Source organism: Sus scrofa, chromosome 18 (assembly GCF_054392235.1).
Source record: "Sus scrofa isolate SSC_HxYL_T2T_F1_AM1 chromosome 18, Sscrofa_HxYL_maternal_Yorkshire_Landrace_v2.0, whole genome shotgun sequence".
Taxonomy (NCBI): domain Eukaryota; kingdom Metazoa; phylum Chordata; class Mammalia; order Artiodactyla; family Suidae; genus Sus; species Sus scrofa.
This window is the reverse complement of record NC_139400.1, coordinates 17,962,073-17,986,273: the sequence shown is the minus strand read 5'-3', so window position 1 is coordinate 17,986,273 and position 24,201 is coordinate 17,962,073. Positions and strand designations below refer to the sequence as shown.

Sequence of the window (24,201 nt, the reverse complement as noted above, 5' to 3'; positions counted from 1 at the left end):
ATGTTATTATCAAACTCCTCTGTATCTGAGTTTCTTCATCTATCAATTGGAAATGAGATGATAAATCATAGGGAGGGTAGAGGATTAAATTATTTATGACAGGCTTGGAACACTGCCTGGTACATAGCAAGCACTCAATAAATGTTAGGCGCTTTAACGCCATTATCTGTCTGGGGGGGACCCTAGCATACATATAAATTCTCTGGTAGCGGGAGGAGTCAGTATCTTAACACTAGATATGTAAAGTGATTCCAGAAACTTTATCCTTTCGTCTCTAGAATCCAATACATCAGGTCCAGAAAGAAGAATCTACTACTAGAAAAGCACCTAGCTTTTCCACATTCTATCTTACCCACATTCTTTCTCATCAAAAACCTACTTATTTGTTGGATGAGTAAATCAGAAGAACTGGGAGAAAAAAGAAATTATGGGGCATGACTTTTAGGGGAAGTTCATCTTTCCTTCTTTTGTATGATTGTTAAAAAAAAAAAAAAAGATTGGAATTGAAAGTTGAAAAAACAAATCTGAAATTCTTTAGAGTATGATAGCTCATTTCACTGTCGTTATCATCAAGGGAATCAAGAGAATGTTAATGATTATTCATACACCAGCAGGGGAACATACAGAACAACTTAAAAGCTAGTTTTTTAAGCAAATGAGTACATAGAAAAAAGAAAATCATGAGGATTTCTGATGGTGATACAACTGATTTCACTGATTGCTATAAGAAAGAAATGGAGGTTTAGGTAAAGACTTATGTTCCTATGAAAACATCAAATGGGTTTTTTGAAATGCTATGAAATGAAATAACTATGGCTCAAATTCTATCTGCCAGTGTACAAAGTAATCTGAAGTCAAACTATGATCACTGGAAAAATTTTACTTCTCAGCCTCTTGTTTCAGGAAATGTGAGCAAAGTCAAAAGTCTAGGGGTGTATGTAACCCCATTCTGGCTGGTGAGATGTAAAGACTTTCAGGGTACTTTGAAAGATCCTCCTCCTCAAAGAACTCAGTACACAAGACAGCATCTGTGATCTCTGCTTCCTGATTTGAGGTGTTGTATTAGAATAAGATTCTCAGATCTACAGCAGTCATGACAAAAAAAACAAAAAGGACTACAGCAGTCCACCCCAGCATCTGACAACTTTGAGCTCTTGAACTATAGAACTAATCTTGGAATAATTTACCCCCATTTCTTGTTATGGGAGGAAAAATAAAACCCTGTTTGGACAACTTGATATTTGGTTTTTGCAAATAAAAAAATTATAATTTTTATAGATCTCCTAGATTTATTCTGTAATTTTCCTCATCTTTCTTCTAATATTTTCTATCTTTGTTTTGTTCTACTTTTTGTAAGATTTCCTTAACTTTCTATATCATTTGTTTTTTGTTTTGTTTTGTTTTTTATTTTTAGGGCCACACTTGCGGCATACGGAGGTTCCCAGGCTAGGGGTCAAAATGGAGCTACAGCTGTCAGCCTACACCACAGCCACAGCAATGCCAGACCCGAGTCATATCTGCAACCTGCACCACAGCTCACGGCAACGCTGGATCCTTAACCCACTGAGCGATGCCAGGGATCACACCCGAAACCTCATGATTCCTAGTTGGATTTGTTACCGCTGTGCCATGACGGGAACTCCTCATTTGTTTATTTACATGCACACACAGATATACACACACATATTTAAATTGTCTGCTACACTATTTTAAATTACTATTTTAATTTCAAGAGCTCTTTCTTATTCTCTACTTTTGCTCTTTAGTACAATCATGAAACAAGAACAGATTACTACATCTTATCTCTGATGTTAATTATAGTTATTTTCAAGTTTTCTTCTGTTCTATGCACTGAGTTCCTTTTGACCATTTCTACCTTTATTTCTCCTGTTAAAATCTTTCTTCAAATATCTGGATATTCTTAACTGTCCATTTGTATTTAAGAGTTAAGGACTCTTAAGATGTCAATACTACCCAAAGCCACCTACAGATTCAATATAACCCTACCAAAATCCCAATGTGTTTGCAGAAATAAAAAAAATCCCACCCTGAAATTCATGAGGAAATTCAAGGGATCCCAAAGAGCCAAAACAATCTTGAAAAAGAAGAATAAAGTTGGAAATTTGCATTTCCACAATGAGGCACCACTTTATACTCATTAGAATGGTTATTATTAAACACACATACACACATGCACGTACAAACACATACCCATACACAGATGTTAAGTGTTGGTAAGGATATAAAGTGTTCTTAGTGAGAATGCAAAAGGAAGCTACTTACAACAAAGAGTATGGCAATTCTTTGAAAAATTAAAATCAGAACTACCATGATTCATTAATTCCACTTCTGGTTATATATCCCAAAGAAGTAAAATCAGCATTACTTACAATAACCAAAAGGTGGAACCAACCAACCACTGACAGTAGCTATCAACAGATAAATGGATAAATAAAATGGGATATATACAGATACAATGGAATACTATTCAGCCTTAAATAGGAAAGAAATTTGGGCCCATGCCTACATATGGATGAACATTGAAGACATCATGCTAAGTGAAATAAGCCAGTCACAGAAGCATAAATACTGTATAATTCCACTTATATGAGGTTCCTAGAATAGTAAAATTCACAGAGCTAAAAAGGAGAATGGTGGGTCTCAGTGGGTCATCAGTGGACCCGCCATTTCTACAGCTTAGGGAAGTTCACAGGCTAGGGATCAAATTGGAGCTGCAGCTGCTAGCCTACATCACAGCCATGGCAAAACCAGATCGGAACTGCATCTGCAACCTACACCACAGCTTGTGGCAACACCTGTTCCTTAACCCACTGAGTAAAACCAGGGATCGAAACTGCATCCTCACAGACACTATGTCGGGTTCTTAACCTGCTGAGCCACAATGGGAACTCCAAGGCTCCTTTTCATAGTAAAACAAATGGTAATAAATTCAATGTTTTAACTCATTTATATATTTATTTTCTGTAACTACCCTGATCAAAATATAAGCTATTTGAATGCAGAGACACGTGTGTGTGTGTGTGTGTGTGTGTGTGTGTGTGTGTGTGTGTGTGGAGAAGGGGAGGTTGTTTTGTTTTTTGATATATCCTGAGTGTCTAGAAAAGTATAAATGTTTAGCAGGCACTCTTCCCACCTGTGATATTATTTCCATTTTAACAATGAAGTAAGATATAGGAAGTTTAGGTAACCTATCTGCAGAAATTAAGGCATAGCTAGAATTCAAACACAGGGTCTGTGTGCCTCCATGGCTCATCTTAACCACAGTATCATACTGCCTTCTACAGAGAAACTGTGTAATGTCAGTCCCTGAGAGTAAGAACCTACATGCTAATGATATAGCTGTGAGTTATAGCTTGCTATGTACTGTCCTGGTTTGATGTAATTCAAATAGTAAAAAGCCTGAAGAATACGTATGTGGAGGGGGCAGTGAATCCCTGCTATATATATATATATATATATATATATATATATATATATATAAAACATGGTTATTGCTGCAAACACATTACATCTCATGATGGGGAAAGTTTCCTGACACAAAAGTGGTTGGCAGAAGAACTGCTGGTTAAGTTGTCTCATTATCATAAACAAAGAATTACTCTTTTCAACAAGACTATTTGCCTCCTCTGACCCTTCTACTCATCCTCCTCACAAATATAAATAAAAAAGACAGTATGGGATGTCAGCAAGTATACTATCTAGCATTCAGAGGTATGATTTCTACTTAGCACTGACACTAACTGGCAGAGTGCTCTGGGATATGCCAGAAGTAGAAGAAAACAGTTTATCAGTGGTTATTTCCAAACTTCCAAGTTTTTATTTTTTATTTTTGTCTCTTTAGGGCCACACACCCATGGCATATGTAAGTTCCCAGGCCAGGGGGTTGAATCAGAGCTGCAGCTGTGGGCCTACACCACAGCCACAGCCACACAGGATCCGAGCCACATCTGCGACCTACACCACAGCTCATGACAATGCTGGATCCTTAAACCACTGAATGAAGTCAAGGATCAAATCCAAGTCCTCATGGATACTAGTCAGATTCATTACCGCTGAGCCATGATGGGAACTCCCAAACTTCCAAGTTTATTTTAGAAATGCAAACTTACTTCCTGTTGAAATACTGAAGATTTAACTTGCCCTTTAATAATAATTAGATTACTAAAGTAGAATTTTTGTTTAGGAGTCTAAAAGTCCATGTCTAAAAATCTCTGGCATTTGAAGGCATGTGGTAATCTGACCAGTTCTAATTTAGGGTTATCTCCCTATATGTCTAGTGATTACAGCTGGAGCCAGCTTTTACAGAGACAGGCAGGAGAGTGTGTGGTGGCAGCAGAGTGGGTTGTGGCGTCTGACCATCTAATATCTAAGATTCCGTAACAGCTTCCTTGCTGTGGAACCTGAGTGACTTACATAAGGAAACTAATACCAAGAAAGCTTATCTGTGATTATAAATAGCAACTACTATCTAATAGGATTAAAAACAATGACTAATCTATAAATTTACAATGTTCAAGGCTTGATACAAAAGCCTTAAGGCATTTTTCCCCTCTTCTTTTCAGGGCCTCACTGGTAGCATATGGAAGTTCACAGGCTAGGGGTCAAGTCGGAGGTGCAGCTGCCAGCCTATGCCACGGCCACATGGGACACAGCCACAGCAATGTGGGATCCAAGCTGCGTCTGCAACCTACACTGCAGCTTGTAGCAACCCACTGAGCAAAGCCAGAGATCGAACCTGCATCCTCAGGGACACTAGCTGGGTTCTTAACCTGAGACCCAACAGGAAATCCTTTAAGACACTATTAAACAGGAGTTCCTGCCATGGCTCAGTGGTTAGTGAACCAGACTAGTATTCATGAGGATGTGGGTTCAATCCCTGGCCTCCCTAAGTGGATAAAGGATCCAGCATAGCCATGAGCTGTGGTGTAGGTTGCAGACATGGCTCAGATCCCGTGTTGCTGTGGCTGTGGCGTAGGCCAGCAGCTACAGCTCGGATTCGACCCCTTGCCTGGGAAGCTCATATGCCTTGGCTGCAGCCCTAAAAAGACCAAAAAACAAAAACAGAAAACAAAAAAAAAGACACTATTAACAGTAATGTTAAGCAATTTCGAGCTATTTAAATGTTGTAAATTTTACCCATAAGAAAGTACAAATCTATCTGGGGGGAATTTGTTCTGAAAAAAGATATTTCACAAAATTCTCCTCATTTTCTAATGCAGTAACTAGTTTTAACCTCCACAAAGAATGCCTTCTCTCTCTTTAAAAAATTTTTATCTTACCAGAGTACCATTTTGAAGTTTATTAACAACTTCTCCTTTAGTTTTGACATTATCCATATTACAAAATACTACATATTTATTTTAACAAGTGAAACAAGATTAAAAAGTACAATAAAGACAAAGCTAATTCTTCCCGTATCTATTTCTAATCCCACTCCCTAAAATAACCAATTTGATCAGCACAGATGCTCATTTCTTCTTTTCAAAATTACAACAGACATGACACTCAAAAGCTTACCTCCAGATATATTGAAGGTGGATTATGCTCCCCACCAAATTTGTCCAATAGGGCCTCTATATGTTCTTGTGTCAATTTAATCATTTGTTTGATATTCCATACCTAAAAAATATTTTTGAAAATTTTAAGTAAAAATCATTTAGAATATGCATTAGAAATATTTTAATAATTCTATTAAAATACTGCAGTTACTACCAGTGTTCCCTGAAATTTAGAGCATAGAGATTGTTTAGGATAGTGGTTTTTCCCCCTTTTATTATTAAACTAATTTAAAAATTTTTCCTACACTAGTAATACAATATATTCTCAACCATAAAAGATTCAAGTAATAACATAAGTACTCTGGAACAAGCAATGAAAATCTCTTTTCACCTTCCCCACACTCCTGGACCCCTGCAGAAGGTAAATGCTGTTTACAGTTTGGTATGCATTCTTCAATATCTTTTTGTTCAGATAAAAAACATAAACACACATATAAAATATACAAACACACATATATATGTAAATACTTTTAGCATTTGCTTTTTTCATTGAACAACATGCCATAGGAATTCTTTCCATATCAATATATTTTACTTCTTTTAAATGGCTGTATAAGTATCCTTTCAAATGGCTGTATTAAGTATAGATAGATACACTCATTTCGTAATATTGTTATGACACTGCTTATTTCAATGGTCTTTAAACTTCAATGGTAACCTAAGGCTAGGGAGACATGGACAATTTCACGAGTATCAGTTTCCAGATCTTCAGTGTCTATTTGTACTCTTCCTGATTGATCTGCTTGAGAACTAGTTCTCCTCTACCTTGCTTCTTTTAAAATCACCACTTTGCAGGAGTTCCCATTGTGGTTCAGCGGTAACAAACCTGACTAATATCCATGAGGATGTGGGTTTGATCCCCGGCCCCACTCGGTGGGTTAAGGAGCCAGTGTTGCTTTGAGCTGTGGTGTAGCTTACAGATGTGGCTCAGATCCTGTGTTGCTGTGGCTGTGGTGCAGTCTGGCAGCTGTAGCTCCAATTTGACCCCTAACCTGGGACCTTCCATATGTCGCAGGTACGGCCCTAAAAAGCAAAAAGGCAAAAATAATAATAATAATAATAATAATCACCACTTTGCAATTCTCCATTTTATAAAAGAAAGGCAAAGTTCTTATCCATCTTAAATCTTACTAAGGTACACTGTTCTGAGCTGTATAAATCTCAAAGCACCTAACAAACAAGAGAAGAGGGAAAATCCCTTGACAAAAAGCGGGGAAAATTAAGAGCAAGACCTTATTTTATTAATGAAACAAATTCTTAGCAAGGCTTCAAGCCTTATCCATTTATCCAGTGAGCTGAGAATTTAGAAGTTTAGTGGTGTTAGTACAAGCACATGTTATAAGTTTATTTTAAGATAAGTGCGAAGTCAGATTTTTTTTTCTTAATGAAAAATGAGTTCAATTTATCTGAGTGGTTTGAGAACCTCACCACTGTGCTTTGCAAATGACACCACTGTATAAGGGAGATCTCGCTAAACTGAACGATATAAACTTGCAATTTTAAGCTGTAACCAAAAATGTATTTAACATATACATACAACAGAAATGATGGACTTTTAGACTATTCCAAGTTATAATGAAAAAAGTGAGATAACTAAAAAATGTACAAGGGAGAATAAATGAGCAAAGAGAATCAGGACCCTTGGTTTATTGAATAATTCCCTTACTAGAAAACATTTATATTATTTCACTTTTATCAACTTCAAATAATGTTTCAATGAATAGCTCTGAACTGCCTTTCTGGGCAAAGGTACAAGTTTTCCTTTTAAATACTGAGGCACTCCTGGATTAAAGGATATGCACAATAAAAAAGTCAATATGCCAAATGGTCTTCCAAGAGGAAAAACCATTCTCCTTTTCACAGGGTATGAGGCCACTCTTTGCCCCACAATCCCACCAACACTGGGTATTTTCCTACTTTTAAACTACTCCTAATCTTTTTTTTTTTTTTTTTTTTTTTTTTTTTTTTTTTTTTTTTTAATTTTCCCACTGTACAGCAAGGGGGTCAGGTCATCCTTAGATGTATACATTGCAGTTACAGTTTTTTTCCCCCACCCTTTCTTCTGTTGCGACATGAGTATCTAGACATAGTTCTCAATGCTATTCAGCAGGATCTCCTTATAAATCTATTCTAGGTTGTGTCTGATAAGCCCAAGCTCCCGATCCCTCCCACTCCTTCCCCCTTCCATCAGGCAACCACAAGTCTCTTCTCCAAGTCCATGATTTTCTTTTCTGTGGAGATGTTCATTTGTGCTGGATATTAGATTCCAGTTATAAGTGATATCATATGGTATTTGTCTTTGTCTTTCTGGCTCATTTCACTCAGTATGAGATTCTCTAGTTCCATCCATGTTGCTGCAAATGGCATTATGTCATCCTTTTTTATGGCTGAGTAGTATTCCATTGTGTATATATACCACCTCTTCCGAATCCAATCATCTGTCGATGGACATTTGGGTTGTTTCCATGTCCTGGCTATTGTGAATAGGGCTGCAATGAACATGCGGGTGCATGTGTCTCTTTTAAGTAGAGCTTTGTCCGGATAGATGCCCAAGAGTGGGATTGCAGGGTCATATGGAAGTTCTATGTATAGATTTCTAAGGTATCTCCAAACTGTTCTCCATAGTGGCTGTACCAGTTTACATTCCCACCAGCAGTGTAGGAGGGTTCCCTTTTCTCCACAGCCCCTCCAGCACTTGTTATTTGTGGATTTATTAATGATGGCCATTCTGACTGGTGTGAGGTGGTATCTCATGGTAGTTTTGATTTGCATTTCTCTTATAATCAGCGATGTTGAGCATTTTTTCATGTGTTTGTTGGCCATCTGTATATCTTCCTTGGAGAAATGTCTGTTCAGGTCTTTTGCCCATTTTTCCATTGATTGATTGGCTTTTTTGCTGTTGAGTTGTATAAGTTGCTTGTATATTCTAGAGATTAAGCCCTTGTCAGTTGCATCATTTGAAACTATTTTCTCCCATTCTGTAAGTTGTCTTTTTGTTTTCTTTTTGGTTTCCTTTGCTGTGCAAAAGCTTTTCAGTTTGATGAGGTCCCATGGGTTTATTTTTGCTCTAATTTCTATTGCTTTGGGAGACTGACCTGAGAAAATATTCATGATGTTGATGTCAGAGAGTGTTTTGCCTATGTTTTCTTCTAGGAGTTTGATGGTGTCCTGTCGTATATTTAAGTCTTTCAGCCATTTGGAGTTTATTTTTGTGCATGGTGTGAGGGTGTGTTCTAGTTTCATTGCTTTGCATGCAGCTGTCCAGGTTTCCCAGCAATGCTTGCTGAATAGACTTTCCTTTTCCCATTTGATGTTCTTGCCTCCCTTGTCAAAGATTAATTGACCATAGGTGTCAGGGTTTATTTCCGGATTCTCTATTCTGTTCCATTGGTCTGTCTGTCTGTTTTGATACCAGTACCACACTGTTTTGATGACTGTGGCTTTGTAGTATTTCTTGAAGTCTGGAAGAGTTATGCCTCCTGCTTGGTTTTTGTTTCTCAGGATTGCTTTGGCGATTCTGGGTTTTTTGTGGTTCCATATAAATGTTTGGATTGTTTGTTCTAGTTCTGTGAACAATGTCATGGGTAATCTGATAGGGATTGCATTGAATCTGTAGATTGCTTTGGGTAGGATGGCCATTTTCACAATATTGATTTTTCCAATCCAGGAACATGGAATATCTTTCCATTTCTTTACATCTTCTTTGATTTCTTTGATTAAGGTTTTATAGTTCTCGGCATATAGGTCCTTTACCTCTTTGGTCAGGTGTATTCCGAGGTATTTGATTTTGTGAGGTACAATTTTAAAAGGTATCATTTTTTTTGTATTCCTTTTCTAATGTTTCATTGCTGGTATACAGAAATGCAACTGACTTCTGAATGTTAATCTTATATCCTGCCACTGTGCTGAATTTATTAATCAGTTCAAGGAGTTTTGGGGTTGAGTCCTTAGGGTTTTCTAGGTATAGTATCATATCATCTGCATACAGTGACAGTTTGATCTCTTCTCTTCCTATATGGATGCCTTTTATTTCTTTTGTTTGTCTAATTGCTGTGGCTAGGACTTCCAAAACTATGTTGAAGAGCAGTGGTGAGAGTGGGCATCCCTGTCTTGTTCCAGATTTGAGTGAGAAGGCTTTCAGTTTTTCCCCATTGAGGATTATATTTGCTGTGGGTTTGTCATAAATGGCTTTGATTATATTCAGGAATGTTCCCTCTATACCCACTTTGGCGACTACTCCTAATCTTAAGGAGTAAGGTGATCTTGTTATTTCAAATTTGTATTTCCCAGAAAGTTGAGCATTTTTCATGTCTACTGATCATTTAAATTTCTTTTTGGACAATTCCCTATCCATATACTTTCTCTCTTCTATTTTTTTCTTGATTTATAGACACCTTTTATTCTGGGTATTAATCCTTATTATCCTACAAACGTGGCAGTCTTTTCTTCTTTCTACTTTATGTTTCTTGTCAGAGAAAGTCTTGCTACTCAAAGCACTGTCCACAAACTAACAGCTGCATAATCTTCTGGAAGTTTCAGAGTAGCAGAATCTCAGGCTTCATCTCAGATCTACCAAACTTTAACAAAATGACCCATGTTGAAATTTGAGAAGATATGGTAGATGTTTCTAATTTTTTCTATAGTCAGATATTACATTATTTTCCTTGGCTAATTTTTCATATCCCCCAAAGTATTAGATGTTTTCTTTTCTCTAGCTAGATTTACTCCCCAGGTGATGTGATCTAAACATGTGGATTCAAATGCCAAATATGAACTGATGAAGCCCCAATTTTTTTTTTAACGTCCACAGCTGCAAGTTCCCAGGCTAGGAGTCAAATATGAGCTATGGCTGCCAGCCTATGCCACAGCCACAGTCACACCAGATCCCAGCCCTATCTATGACCTTTTAACACAGTTCACAGCAATGCTGGATCCTTAACTCACTGAGCAAGGCCAGGGATCGAACCTGCATCCTCATGGATACTAGCTGGGTCCTTAACCCATTGAGCCACAACAGGAATTCCAAAGGCCCAATTTTTCAATACAGCTCTGGTCCTCTCAATTCTAGACTCTTTTTTTGTCAAATTACCTACTGAACATCTCTACTATGATAACTAATAAGCATCTCAAACTTAACATGTTGAAAAATTAACTTCTAATCTACCTCTTCCCAGTACCCCTCAAAACTTGTTTTTCCTACAATCTCTTCATAGAAAATGACAAACTTTCTCTACGATGAGTTCACTGACCACCCAAGCAGAACTGCTTTGAAGTCAGAATTTGATATTCTAAAACTGATTGTTTTTCATGTCTATACGCTACTTTGTTGAGATCAGAAACACGTTTTATTCATCGTTTATCCCTTCATTACTTATCTTGGTGCATCTTAGTTATAAGATGAATACAATCAGTGCTGGAGCTAAGATTTAAGCTGTCTTCAGAACAGAATAAGAGAAAAATTAATCCTAGTTCAGTGATTCTTTCCAGTACAGGAAATTATTACCTAGTCTTTTTTTTTTTTCAAGCTCCACAGATACAGCTCATGAGCAGTGAGGGTAAGGAACCATTTCCGCAAAGAATGGAGAAGGGAAAAAGAAAAAGAAAAAAAAAAATCTAAAAAGTAGAGTAAGATATGGTAAACCTAAGTAGATATATATATAGTTTTGGTCTTAAAAAGGTTTTCGTGGAAAAAAAAGAAAAACTGCTACAACAGTCCTAAAAGAGAAATAAAAGAATTAAAAAGAAATAACAAAAAATTTTCAGGAAATGTACTAGAGGATTTCCTATTCTGTTTTGCTCTTCCAGTAGAACACAGCAACTAAAATCAGGCAACACTAGTCAGCAAGTGATCATTTCTAGCAACTTCACAAATGGCAAAACTCCCTCACCAAAAAAAAAGTTGAATTTTTAAAAAAAGCCTATGTTAAAATATAAATGCAGACAAACTGCTATGGGAGGATCTGAACAGTAGTGAGAGCAGAAAAACTGCAGCCACTGACTTCGCTCCTCTCCATAAAAAGTTATCAGGGAGTTCCCCTTGCGGCTCAGTGGTAATGAACCCAACTAGTGTCCAGAGGTTTGATCCATGGTCCTGCTCAGTGGGTTAAGGACCCAGCGTTGCCGTGAGCTGTGGTGTACGTTGCAGGTTCGGCTCGGATCTGGAGTTGCTATGGCTGTGGTGAAGGCCAACAGCTGCAGCTTTGATTTAACCCCTAATCTGGGAACTTCCATATGCCACAAGTGTGACCCCGAAAAGACAAAAAAAAAAAAGATATAACAATTGTAAATATATATGCACCCAACACAGGGTCACCTCAAGATATAAGAAAATTGCTAACAACCTTAAAAGGAGAAATTGAGAATAACACAGTAATAGCAGGGGACTTTAACATCCCACTTACAGCAATGGACAGATCATCCAGATAGAAAATCAACACGGAAAGACAGGCCTTAACTGATGGATTAGACCAGATGGACTTAGTAGATATTTATAGAACATTCCATCCAAAAGCAGCAAAATACACATTTTTCTCAATTGCACAAGGAACATTCTCTAGGATAGGTCACATTCTGGCCAACATATCAAGCCTCGGTAAATTTAAGAAAATTGAAATCATATCAAGCATCTTTTCTGACCACAAAGCTATAAGACCAAAAATCAACAAGAAAAAAATGCAAAAAAACCCACGAACACATGGAGACTAAAATACATGCCACTAAACAACCAATGGATCACTGGAGAAATCAAAGAGGAAATTAAAAAATACCCAGAAGCAAATGACAACAAAGACACAACAATCCAAAACCTATGGAATGAAGCAAAAGCAATTCTAAGAAATTCTAAGAAATTTATAGCAATACAAGCCTACCTCAGGAGACAAGAAAAAGCTCAAAAAACCCCCTAACCTTATATCTAAAGTAGCTAGAGAAAGAAGAACAGACAAAACCCAAAGTTAGTAGAGGAAAGAGATCATACAGATCAGAGCAAAAATCAATGCAACAGAAACAAAGAAACCCATGGAAAAGATCAATGAAACTAAAAGCTGGTTCAATGGAAAGATCAACAAAATTGATAAACCCTTAGCCAGATTCATCAAGAAAAAAGAGAGAGGACTGAAATCAATAAAATTAGAAGGAGTTCCCATCGTGGCTCAGCAGTTAGCAAACCCAACTAGCATCTATGAGGACAAGGGTTCGACCTCTGGCCTCGCTCATTGGGTTAAGGATCTGGCATTGCTGGGAACTGTGGTGTATGATGCAGATGTGGCTCAGATCCTGAGTTGCTGTGGCTGGAGGCTACAGCTCCAACTGGACCCATAGCCTGGGAATCTCCATATGCCATGGGTGCATCCCTAAAAAGACCAAAAAACAAACAAACAAAACAAAAAATAAAATACAATAATACACAATTAGAAATGAAAAAGAATTTACAATGGACATCACAGAAATACAAAGGAACATAAGTGACTACTACAAGCAACTACATGCCAATAAAATGGACAAATTCTTAGAAAAGTACAATCTTCAAAAACTAAACCAAGAAGAAGTAGAAGAGATGAATGGACCAATCACAAGAACTGAAACTGCGATTTAAAAAACTTCCAACAAACAAAAGTCCAGAACCAGATGGCTTCACAGGGAAATTCTATGAAACATTTAGAGAAGAGCTAACACCTATCCTTCTGAAACTATTTCAAAAAACTGCAGAGGAAGGAACACTCCCAGACTCATTCTATGAGGCCCCCATCACCCTGACACCAAAATCAGATAAAGATACCCCAAAAAAAGGAAATTACAGGCCAATGCCACTGATGAACATACATGCAAAAATCCTCAACAAAATACTAGCAAACCAAATCCAACAATACATTAAAAATATTGTATACCATGATCAGGTAGGATTTATCCCAGGGATGCAAGGTTTTTAAATATATATTAATCAATCAGTGCAATACACCATATTAACAAATTGAAGAATAAAAACCATATCACCCTCTCAATAGATGCAGAAAAAGCTTTTGACAAAATCCAACACCCACTTCTGATAACATCCCTCCATAAAGAGGGCACAGAGGGAACCTATCTCAACATAATAAAGGTCACATATGACAAACCCACAGATAACATCATTCTCAATGGTGAAAAGCCAAAAGAATTCCCATTAAGATCAGCAACAAGACAAGGATGTCTGCTCTCACCACTGCCATTCAACATAGTTTTGAAAGGTCCTAACCATGGCAATCAGAGAAGAAAGAAATAAAAGGAATCCAAATTGGAAAGGAAAAAGTAAAACTATCACTCTTTGCAGATGACATGATACTATACTTAGAAAATCCTGAAGATGCTACCAGAAAACTGTTAGAGCTTATCAATGAAGATGCAGGATACAAAATTAATACATAGAAATCAACTGCATTTCTATACAACAATGAAAGACCAGAAAGAGGAATTAGGGAAACAATCCCACTTAACCATAAGGCCAAAAATGTCTAGGAATAAACCTACCTAAAGAGACAAAAGACCTGTACTCTTGAAACTATAAAACACAAATGAAAGAAATCAAAGATGATACAAACAGATGGAAAGATATACTATGCCCCTGGACTGGAAGAATCAATGTTACCAAGATGACTATACTACCCAAGGCAATCTACAGATTCAATGCAATTCATAGCAAATTACCAAAAGCATTTTTCACTAGAACAAAATATTTTAAAGTTTGTTTGCGAAGTTCCCGTCGTGGTGCAGCAGAAACGAATCCGACTAGGAACCATGAGGTTTTGGGTTCCATCTCTGGCCTCGCTTAATGAGTTAAGGATCTGGTGCTGCCATGAGCGGTGGGGTAGGTCACAGACATGGCTGGGATCCCGCATTGCTGTGGCTATAGTGTAGGCCAGCAGCTGTAGTTCTGATTAGACCCCTAGCCTGGAAACCTCCATATGCCATAGGTGCGGCCCTAAAAAGCAAAAAAGGCCAAAAAAAAAAAGTTTGTTTCGAAGCACAAAAGACCCAGAATAGTCAAAGCAATCCTGAGAAAGAAAAATGGAGGTGCCTGACTTCAGACTATGCTACAAAGCTACAGTCATCAAAACAACACAGTACTGGCACAAAAACAGAAATACAGACCAGTGGAACAGGACAGAAAGCCCAGAATTTTTTTTTTTTTAATTTTTTATTTTTTTTGTCTTTTTCTAGGGCTGCACCCACAGCATATGGAGGTTCCCAGGCTAGGGGTCTAATTGGAGATGTAGCTGCTGGCCTATGCCACAGTGATAGCAACACACGATCTGAGCCATGTCTGCTACTTACACCACAGCTCACAGCAATGCCGGATCCTTAAGCCACTGAGTGAGGCCAGGGACTGAACCCGCAGCCTCATGGTTCCTAGTTGGATTTTTTAACCACTGAGCCATGACGGGAACTCCAGAAACCCAGAATTAAACCCACGCACCTACAGTCAAGTAATCTATGACAAAGGAGGCAAGAATACACAATGGAGAAAAGAGAGTCCCTTCAATAAGTGGTGCTGGGAAAACTGGACAGATATATGTAAAAGAATGAAATTAGAACACTCCCTAACACCATACACAAAAATAAACTCAAAATGGATTAAGGACCTAAATATAAGACTAGATACTATAAACCTCCTAGAGGAAAACACAGGCCGAACACTTTCTGACATAAACTGCAGCAATATCTTCTCAGATTGACCTCTTCAAGCAATGACAATAAAAACAAAAATAAACAAATGGAACCTAATTACACTTAAAAGGTTTTGCATGGCAAAGAAAACCCTAAACAAACCGAAAGACAATGCACAGAATGGGAGAAAATACGTGCCAACGAAGCTACTGACACGGGCTTTTCCAAAATATATAAAGACCTCCTGCAGCTCAATTCCTAAAAAACAAAAAATCACATCAAAAAATGAGCTGAAGATCTAAACAGATAATTCTCCCAAGACGTACAGGTGGCCAAATAACACATGAAAAGATGCTCAAAAGCACTAATATTTATAGAAATGCAAATCAAGACTACTATAAGGTACCACCTTACACCAGCCAGAATGGCCAAAATAAAAAAATCTACAAACAATAAATGCTGGAGAGGGTGTGGAGAAAAGGGAACCCTCTTACACTGTTGGTAGCAATGTAAATTGGTGCAACCACTACAGAAAACAGTATGGAGATTCCTTAAAAAAATAAAAATAAAAATGACCCTATGATCCAGCAATCCCACTCCTGGGCATCTACCTAGAGAAAACCCTGACTTGAAAAGATACATGCACCTCAGTGTTCATTGCAGCACTATATACAATAGCCAAGACATGGAAGCAACCTAAATGTCCACTGACAGAGGAGTGAACTAAGGAATATGTGGTACATATACACAATGGACTATTACTCAGCCATAAAAAGGAATGAAATAATGGCACTGGCAGCAACATAGACGTACCTAGAAATTACCATGCTAAGTGAAGTTAGACAGTGAGACACAAACGTCATATGCTATCACTTATATGTGGAATCTAAAAAAAGGATACAATGAGCTTATTCGCAGAATAGAAACAGACTCACAGACTTTGAAAATCTTATGGTTACTAAAGGAGACAGGGGAGGGGGGAATGGACTGGGGGTTTGGGATGGAAATGTTATAAAATTAGGTTGTGATGATGGTACATTTACAACTACAAATACAGTAAAATTCACTGAGCTTAAAAAAAAGGGTTTGATGGGGGACATTTGCCACCACTAGAGGTGACTATTACAGCTTTAGAAAATTAAATATTAATGGAAAGGAATTATACATTTATTCTTGCATTTTAGGAAAAATCACAGCTATCCCCATTTGATAGGAGAAGCTCTTCTTTACAAAAGAATGCCCGTTAATACAAAAGAACTGGTTCAGCAAAAGACAGGATGTTAAAGCTACTAGGTGAAAAGTTGATGAACAGGAAACTAACATATTGCCAAAGTACTTCCCCACAGATTAAAGACAAAGGGAAACACGTATCGTTAAAAGGAGAGATGTACTTTAGAACCATTAATGATAGGGCAACCTACCAAGTACCTCTTAAGGTGATGCAAGATAAATGACATATTATTTATCACTCATGAAGTATAAGTATACTTCATGGGTAATAAACATTTAAACAGAATCTAACTCTTTATACTTAGCTTCTAGTTCAGAAGCAATATAAAGGTTAAAGAAAAATATGCAAAAGAACCACAATGAAATAATCAAATATGGAATATATGACATACTATAAACATTTACCTTTCTTTGAAAATCAAAGCTAAGAAAATCAGACAAATCTAAAATGTAGGGTGTTCCAGGTCAACTGTCCTGATTTCCATGACAATCTTTTTTTAAATTTATGTTTCGGTCCAGACCATGGCATGCAGAAGTTCCTGGGCCAGGGATCAAACCTGCACCACAGCAGTGACCAGAGCCACATCAGTGACAATACTGGATCTTTAAACCACTGAGACCAAGGAACTCCCCTGGTCTCTTAATAATCATGCCATGGCCTGTTGTATAGCACAGAGAACTCTACCCAATATTCTGTGATAATCAATGTGGAAAAAGAATCTGAAAGAGAATGGATATGTGTACATGTATAACTGAATCACTTTATTGTACAGCAGAAATTATCACATTATAAATCAACTATACTTCAGAAAAACTTTAAAAAATGAACATGTACTAGACATAACATTATGAAACTGACAATCTTCCTAGATTTCGGGCAGGTAAAGTAATTTCTTAAGAGGTATAAATCAAGCAAAATGTTAACAAAATGCTCAATCTACATAGTGTAGTAGTATTTATATTAAGAGTTCGTGGTACTACTATTTCAACTTTTCTGTAGGTTTAACTTTACCCCCGATTTTTTATTGTTTTATCCTTTAATGTTAAGTAACGGCCCTCTTTCTCAACAATGCTTTTTCTCTTAAAAGTCTAATTTACCTGATAATAACCTGCCTAAACAGGCATTTTACCACTACTTGCCTGGTGCTGTCCTCTGTCATCCTTTGACTTTCAACCATCATGTTTCTCCTATAAATGAATTATAGATTTTTCCAGTTAGCTTGTTTTGTTTTAAACATATCTGGCTGTGTTTTAACCAGAGAATTTAGTTTATTTATATTTTCATACTGATTTATTTCTATCATCTTATTAAGTGCTTTCTGCTCATCCTGCTTTTTCTTGCTTCTTTGACCTCTATGAAATTGATCAAGTTTTGTTTTTCTTCCTTTTACTTCTCTATAGCAGCCACAAATCAAGTTTCATAAAGACAAAAAACTATCATACAAAATTTATTTCTTTTTTTCTTTTTCTTTTTTTTTTTTTTTTTTTTTTTGTCTTTTTAGGACTGCATCCATGGCATATGAAGATGCCCAGGCTAGGGGTCTAATCGGAGCTATGGCTGCCAGCCTATACCATAGCCACAGCAACGTGGGATCACAGCTGTGTGTCTACAACCAACACCACAGCTCACGGCAATGCCAGATCCTTAACTCACTGAGCACGGCTAGGGATAGAACCTGCAACACCTCATGGTTCCTAGTCGGATTCATTTCCGCTGCACCACGACGGGAACTCCCAAACCGTATTTCTTTACCATCATGCAACTAATTTAAAAGATCAGTGACAAAATCTAAATGTATTTTTAAAATTTTAACACTCATTTAAAAAAATCGTAGAATGTTAGAAATAGGGATTTTTTTTTTTTTTTTTTTTTTGGCCATTTCTTGGGCCGCTCCCACGGCATATGGAGGTTCCCAGGCTAGGGGTCTAATTGGAGCTGTACCTGCCAACGTATGCCACAGTCATAGCAACAAAGGATCCGAGCCACATCTGCGACCTACACCACAGCTCATGGCAACACTGGATCGTTAACCCACTGAGCAAGCAGGGATCGAACCCGCAAGCTCATGGTTCCTAGTCGGATTCGTTAACCACTGCACCATGACGGGAACTCCAGAAATAGGGACCTTTTTAACTTAATAAAATATATCTATATGAAACCTGAAGCAAGGAGTTCTCGTTGTGGCTCAGAGGAAAACGAATCTGACTAGCATTCAAAAGGACGCAGGTTCGATCCCTGACCTTGCTCAATGGGTTAAGGATTCAGCATCACCATGAACTGTGGTGTATGTTGCAGATGCAGCTTGGATCCTGCGTGGCTGTAACGTAGGCTGGCAGCTACCGCTCTGATTTGACCCCTGGCCTAGGAACCTTCATATGCCTCAGGTGCGGCCCTAAAAAGCAAAAAAAAGAAGAAGAAACCTGCAGCAAAATATCCCAGTAAAAGGTCAGGAATAAGATAAGGGTGCCTGATATGACTGCTATGATATAGGTTATATCGTCAGTGGTACTAAGATATAAAAACAAGTTTAAGAATTGGAATGGCAGAGATTAAAATTTACTTGTAGGAAACATGCTATGTATAGAAAAAAAACAAGTGAATCTACACACTAACAGGACTAATAACTATTAATTAAAAGACTACTGTAAGAGTTGAGCAACAATGGCAGATATAAAATCAAGGATACAAACACTACATGGTGTCCCAATGCATCAGACAGAGCCAGTTTAAAAAAGTCCTTCATGGAGTTCCCGTCGTGGCGCAGTGGTTAACGAATCCGACTATGAACCACAAGGTTGCGGGTTCGGTCCCTGCCCTTGCTCAGTGGGTTAAACGATCCGGCGTTGCCGTGAGCTGTGGTGTAGGTTGCAGACGCGGCTCGGATCCCACGTTGCTGTGGCTCTGGCGTAGGCCGGTGGCTACAGCTCCGATTCAACCCCTAGCCTGGGAACCTCCATATGCCATGGGAGCGGCCCAAGAAATAGCAACAACCACAACAAAAAGACAAAAAGACAAAAAAATAAATAAATAAAAAAAGTCCTTCATAATAGCAACAACTATAAAGAATCTTGGTGGAGTAAACAAAACAATATGCAAAGGCATAAAAGAAGATTGAGGAGTTCCAGTTGTGGTTCAGAGGGTTAAGAACCCAACTAGTGTCTATGAGGATGCAGGTTCCATCCCCGGCCTTGCTCGGTAAATTAAGGATATGGCGTTCTTGTGAACTGGTACAGGTCGCAGATGCAGCTGGGATCTGGTGTTGCTGTGGCTGTGGAACAGGCTCCAACTGCAGCTTCAATTTGACCCCTGGCCTTGGAACGTCCATATGCTGCTAAAAAGAAAGAAAAAAAAAAAAGAGAGCCCCAGATGACTCTGGAGGCAATTTCTCCACCTCTTTTGATAGCCTATCAAGAAGCTGATTCAGCTGGTTTGAGTTAGTCAAAGCAAGAAAAGGCTGAGGTCAGCTACAGAGCTCAGGATCTTTGCCCTTTCTATTAAGGCCATTTCATCAATCTCAAAGGTCCAGTTATTACCTAGAAGGCCTTTCCATGGTGAATCAATTCTATTTATGTTTATCCCAAGAATACATCTATGTAGAAATATAGGAGCCCAGGGGATTGTGCATATTCTGGTACTTATTTTTCTCTACTAACCCTTATTTCACAAATACATCATATGATGTGTGTGTATGTGTGTGTGTACGCTTGCACATCTCCTCTTCATTTGACAAATACTTCATTTTTTTATGTGAAGACTCAATATCATAATGATCACAATTTTCCCCAAATTATTTAGGTTCAATGAAATACAAATTCCCAAGAGGTTTTTTTCCCATGGAATTTGACAAACTCTAAAATTCTAATGGAAGCATTATAAAATGATAAACTTTTAATAATAAGGAAAATTATTTGTAAAGCAAGAGTATAGAAGGAATAGAAAAATAGAGCAAAAGGACCGAATAGAAGGCTTAGAAACAGAGGCAGGGTGTTTATATACACAGTATATGGTTTGTATTGCCATTATAATTTGGAGAGGGGACAAAACTGACTATATAATAAATAATGTTGGAGGAGTTCCCATGGTGGGGCAGTGGTCAATGAATCTGGAACTAGGAACCATGAGGTTGCGGGTTCGATCCCTGGCCTTGCTCAGTGGGTTAAAGATCTGGTGTTGCCGTGAGCTGTGGTGTAGGTTGCAGACACAGCCCGGATCTGGTATTGCTGTGGCTGTGGCATAGGCCGGTGGCTACAGCTCCAATTAGACCCCTAGCCTGGGAACCTCCATATGCCGTGGGAGCAGCCCTAGAAAAGGCAAAAAACAACAACAACAAAAAAACAAAATAAATAAATAACGTTGGGGTAACTGGTTATCTTTTTGGAAAACATCAATCCAAAAGAAAACAGAGCAAAGGATTTATGAATAGTTAGTTCACTAAAGAGAATTCAGAATATCCAATACACACAATAAAATAAATTACCTCATTAGTAACCAAAAAATGAAAATTAAAATGAGAAACCATTTCACACCCATGAGACTGGCAAAAAACTTAAGTCTAATATTACCAAGAATTGGCAACCATGTACAGCAATAAGTGCTCTTCTATTCTACAGGTGGGTATAATGTAAATGTCTGAGAGTAAATTAGCAATGTCTAGTAAAGCTGAAGATGGGCATTATGTGACCATCTGGCTATTACATATTAACATGTTTACAAGACATATTCATTGCAGCAATGTTTATAACAACAAAATATTGGAACCAAGTAAAATATTCCCTAACAGAAAAATGGGCAAACTCTGATTTATTTGTAAAATAGAATACTGTAAGTCAAAATTAAGAACTAGAGCTAAATATATCAAGATGAATACATCTCAAAAATACAATACTGAGTGAAAGAAGCATGTTCCAGGATATGTGTAGCTTTAAACATGCAAATGACATTGTTTATGGACACACATCATTGGCAAAAACACAGAAACATGCATGGATATTATAAACACTAAATTCAGCATAATAGCTACCTCTGAAAAAGAGAGGGCAGGGAAAAGAATCAAAGATAAACTCTGTCTTGGATTATCTATCTAATCTCTGTGATTATTATCTGTCTATAATTTTTTTATTTGTTTAAAAATGCTGAAACAAATATGATGAAAGACATGACTCAACAAAGTTGGGTGCGGTCATTATATTATTCTCTCTACTTTTCTATATGCTTGAAAAGGGAAGAAAGAAAGAAGGAAGGAAGGAAATAAATTGGATGAATAAGTTTGCTCCTTCCACACTAAACCTGTCCTTCCTTTTGTGGATACTAGTCAGGTTTGTTACCGCTCAGCCACAACAGGAACTCCTGTCCTTCCTTTTGTAATTGGGGTGGCCCTAAACCTGTTTACTCCAATCCCTGTGACCTTAGAGAGACCAGCCAATGGACATTAAAGACTTTCAGAAAACCCAGTCAGACCTCCCATTTAGACGTCTAGATCTGTGTAACTGCAAAGCTCTCTACTATAATCAACTCAGTCCTTTATACATAAATACGAATAGACAGCTAAGAATCACAAGACATATAACAACATGGTGACTGCAGTTAATAATACTGTATTGTATATTTGCAAATTGCTAATAGAGCAGATCTTAAAATTCTCCTTCTCGAGTTCCATGGTGCTCAGTGGATTAGGGATTTGGTGTCTTCACTGCAGCACCCAAGTTGCTGGTCACATACTGTAGGCACAGCCAAAAAAGAAAAAAAAAATCTTATATTAAGAGAGGAATAATTCTCTTCTTTTTTCTTTTTGTTTCAGGGCTGCACCTGCAGCATATGCCCTGGGCTACGGGTCAAACTGAAGCTGCAGCTGCCGGCCTATGCCACAGCAATGCCAGGTTCTAGTTGCATCTTCAACCTATGCTGCAACTTGCGGCAACTCGAGATCCTTAACCTACTGAGTGAGGCCAGGGATTGAACCCACATCCTCACAGAAACTATGTCAGATTCTTAACCCACTGAGCCACAACAGGAACTCTGGGAAAAATTCTGTGCCGTGATGGGTATTAACCAACTTATTGCAGTAATAAATACTCAATATATATGAACAGCAAATCATGTTGTATAGCAGAAACTAATACATGTCAATTACATCTCAAATTAAAAAAAGAATCACAAGACAATGAAAATCCAACAGGAAGAAAGAGAAAAATCACAATGAACAAACAGAATGACTGAGGGAGGAGAAAATAAAAATATTATTCAGAAAAAATTCTGGAAAGGGTAAATAACAGAATGAGTACTAGTAAAGACTATGGTAGTGATTTGTAATATAAAGTTAAAGAAACTTCCCAGAAAGTAGAGTAAAGCAGAACAAAACAAAACACAGAGGTGGATAATAGTAAAAAGTAAAAGTTGAGACGTTAAGAATGGATCTGGGGGAGTTCCCGTCGTGGCACAGTGGTTAACGAATCCAACTAGGAACCATGAGGTTGTGGGTTCGATCCCTGACCTTGCTCAGTGGGTTAAGGATTCGGTGTTGCCATGAGCTGTGGTGTAGGTTGAAAACGTGGCTCGGATCCCCAGTTGCTGTGGCTATAGCGTCAGCCAGCTGCTACAGCTCTGATTCGACCCCTAGTCCAGGAACCTCCATATGCCAAGAGAAGGCCCTAGAAAAGGCAAAAAGACCAAAAAAAAAAAAAAAAAAAGAATGCATCTGGGAAGTTCAAAATTCATTTAATAAGAGTTCTAAAAAAAGATTTAAAATATTTTGGCCTAAGGAAAGGACTAAGATAGATGAGTAAACAAGACTCATGGCTGAATAAACTATGGTTTCCATGAATAAATTTCAGAAATTCAAAGTTGAAAAAAAAATGCTAAACATTTCCTACCAAATAACTAGAACTGATATCAGATTTTTCATCAGCAACAACTGGAGACAGAAAGTAGATTACTTATTGCCTACGAATATGGGATTAGTGGGGCTGGGGAATGACTACTGTCTGGGGAAGTTCTTTTTGGGGTGATAAAAATGTTCTACAGTGGACTGTGATGCTGATTGCACAACCCCATGAAAATATTAAAAACCACCAAAGTGTACCCTTTAAATGGGTACATTCTATGATATATGAAGCATATCTCAATAAAGCTGTTAAAAAGAAAAGATAAGTAATGTTTTCTTTCTTCCTTTTTTTTTTCCTTTTTAAGGCATATGCCACTGGTGTGGCATATGGAAGTTCCCAGGTTAGGAGTCGAATCCAAGCTGCAGCTGCTGGCTTACAGCACAGCCACAGCCACGTAGGATCTGAGCCGCATCTATGACCTACACCACAGCTCACAGCAATGCCAGATTCTTAACCTACTGAGGCCAGGGATCAAAATTGCATCCTCAAGGATACTTAGTCAGGTTCATTACTGCTGAGCCACAATGGGAACTCAGTGAAGTAATGTTTTCATTGTCCTGAATAAAAATGATCTGAACCTGTAATTTTATCCTCAGGCAAACTACCAATCCAGCATAAGGGCAGGATTTCCCTTGTGGCACAGCAGGTTAGATCTGGTGTTGTCACTGCAGCAGCCTGAATCACTGCTTCGATGCAGGTTTGATCTCTGGATCAGGAACTTCCACATGCTGCAGGAATGGCCAAAAAAAAAAAAAAAAAAAAAAAAAAAAGCATGAGAGTAAATGAAATTTGTTTGGACATATAAGGTCTCCTATTTATCTCAATAGTAATCATAGGCTTGAAAACATTCCTATCTTTTGACCAAGCA

At 37.9% G+C, this 24,201-nt stretch overlaps 1 protein-coding gene and 1 long non-coding RNA gene across 11 annotated transcripts in view; one reads left to right on the top strand and one right to left on the bottom strand.

Moving 5' to 3' along the window:
* LOC146394902 (uncharacterized) overlaps positions 1 to 22,310 on the top strand; it is a 36,629-nt gene extending 14,319 nt beyond the window's left edge. Inside the window, exon 3 of the long non-coding RNA XR_014833650.1 lies at positions 19,517 to 22,310. This is a non-coding gene — a long non-coding RNA (uncharacterized LOC146394902). The remainder of the gene's footprint in view (positions 1 to 19,516) is intronic.
* BRAF (B-Raf proto-oncogene, serine/threonine kinase) overlaps positions 1 to 24,201 on the bottom strand; it is a 174,589-nt gene that overhangs the window by 96,329 nt on the left and 54,059 nt on the right. For 5 of the 10 annotated variants that reach the window (XR_014833621.1, XR_014833622.1, XM_085005259.1 and 2 more), the window contains exons 2-3: positions 17,592 to 17,639; positions 5,539 to 5,640 (exon numbers count right to left, since the gene is read on the bottom strand). Coding sequence is in view for 6 of the 10 variants with exons in the window: in XM_085005259.1 (XP_084861385.1) it covers positions 5,539 to 5,622 (84 nt within the window). In the remaining 4 variants the exon portion in view is untranslated. The remainder of the gene's footprint in view (positions 1 to 5,538; positions 5,641 to 17,591; positions 17,640 to 24,201) is intronic. The other 5 variants (XR_014833619.1, XR_014833620.1, XM_021078584.2 and 2 more) reach the window with 1 other exon arrangement.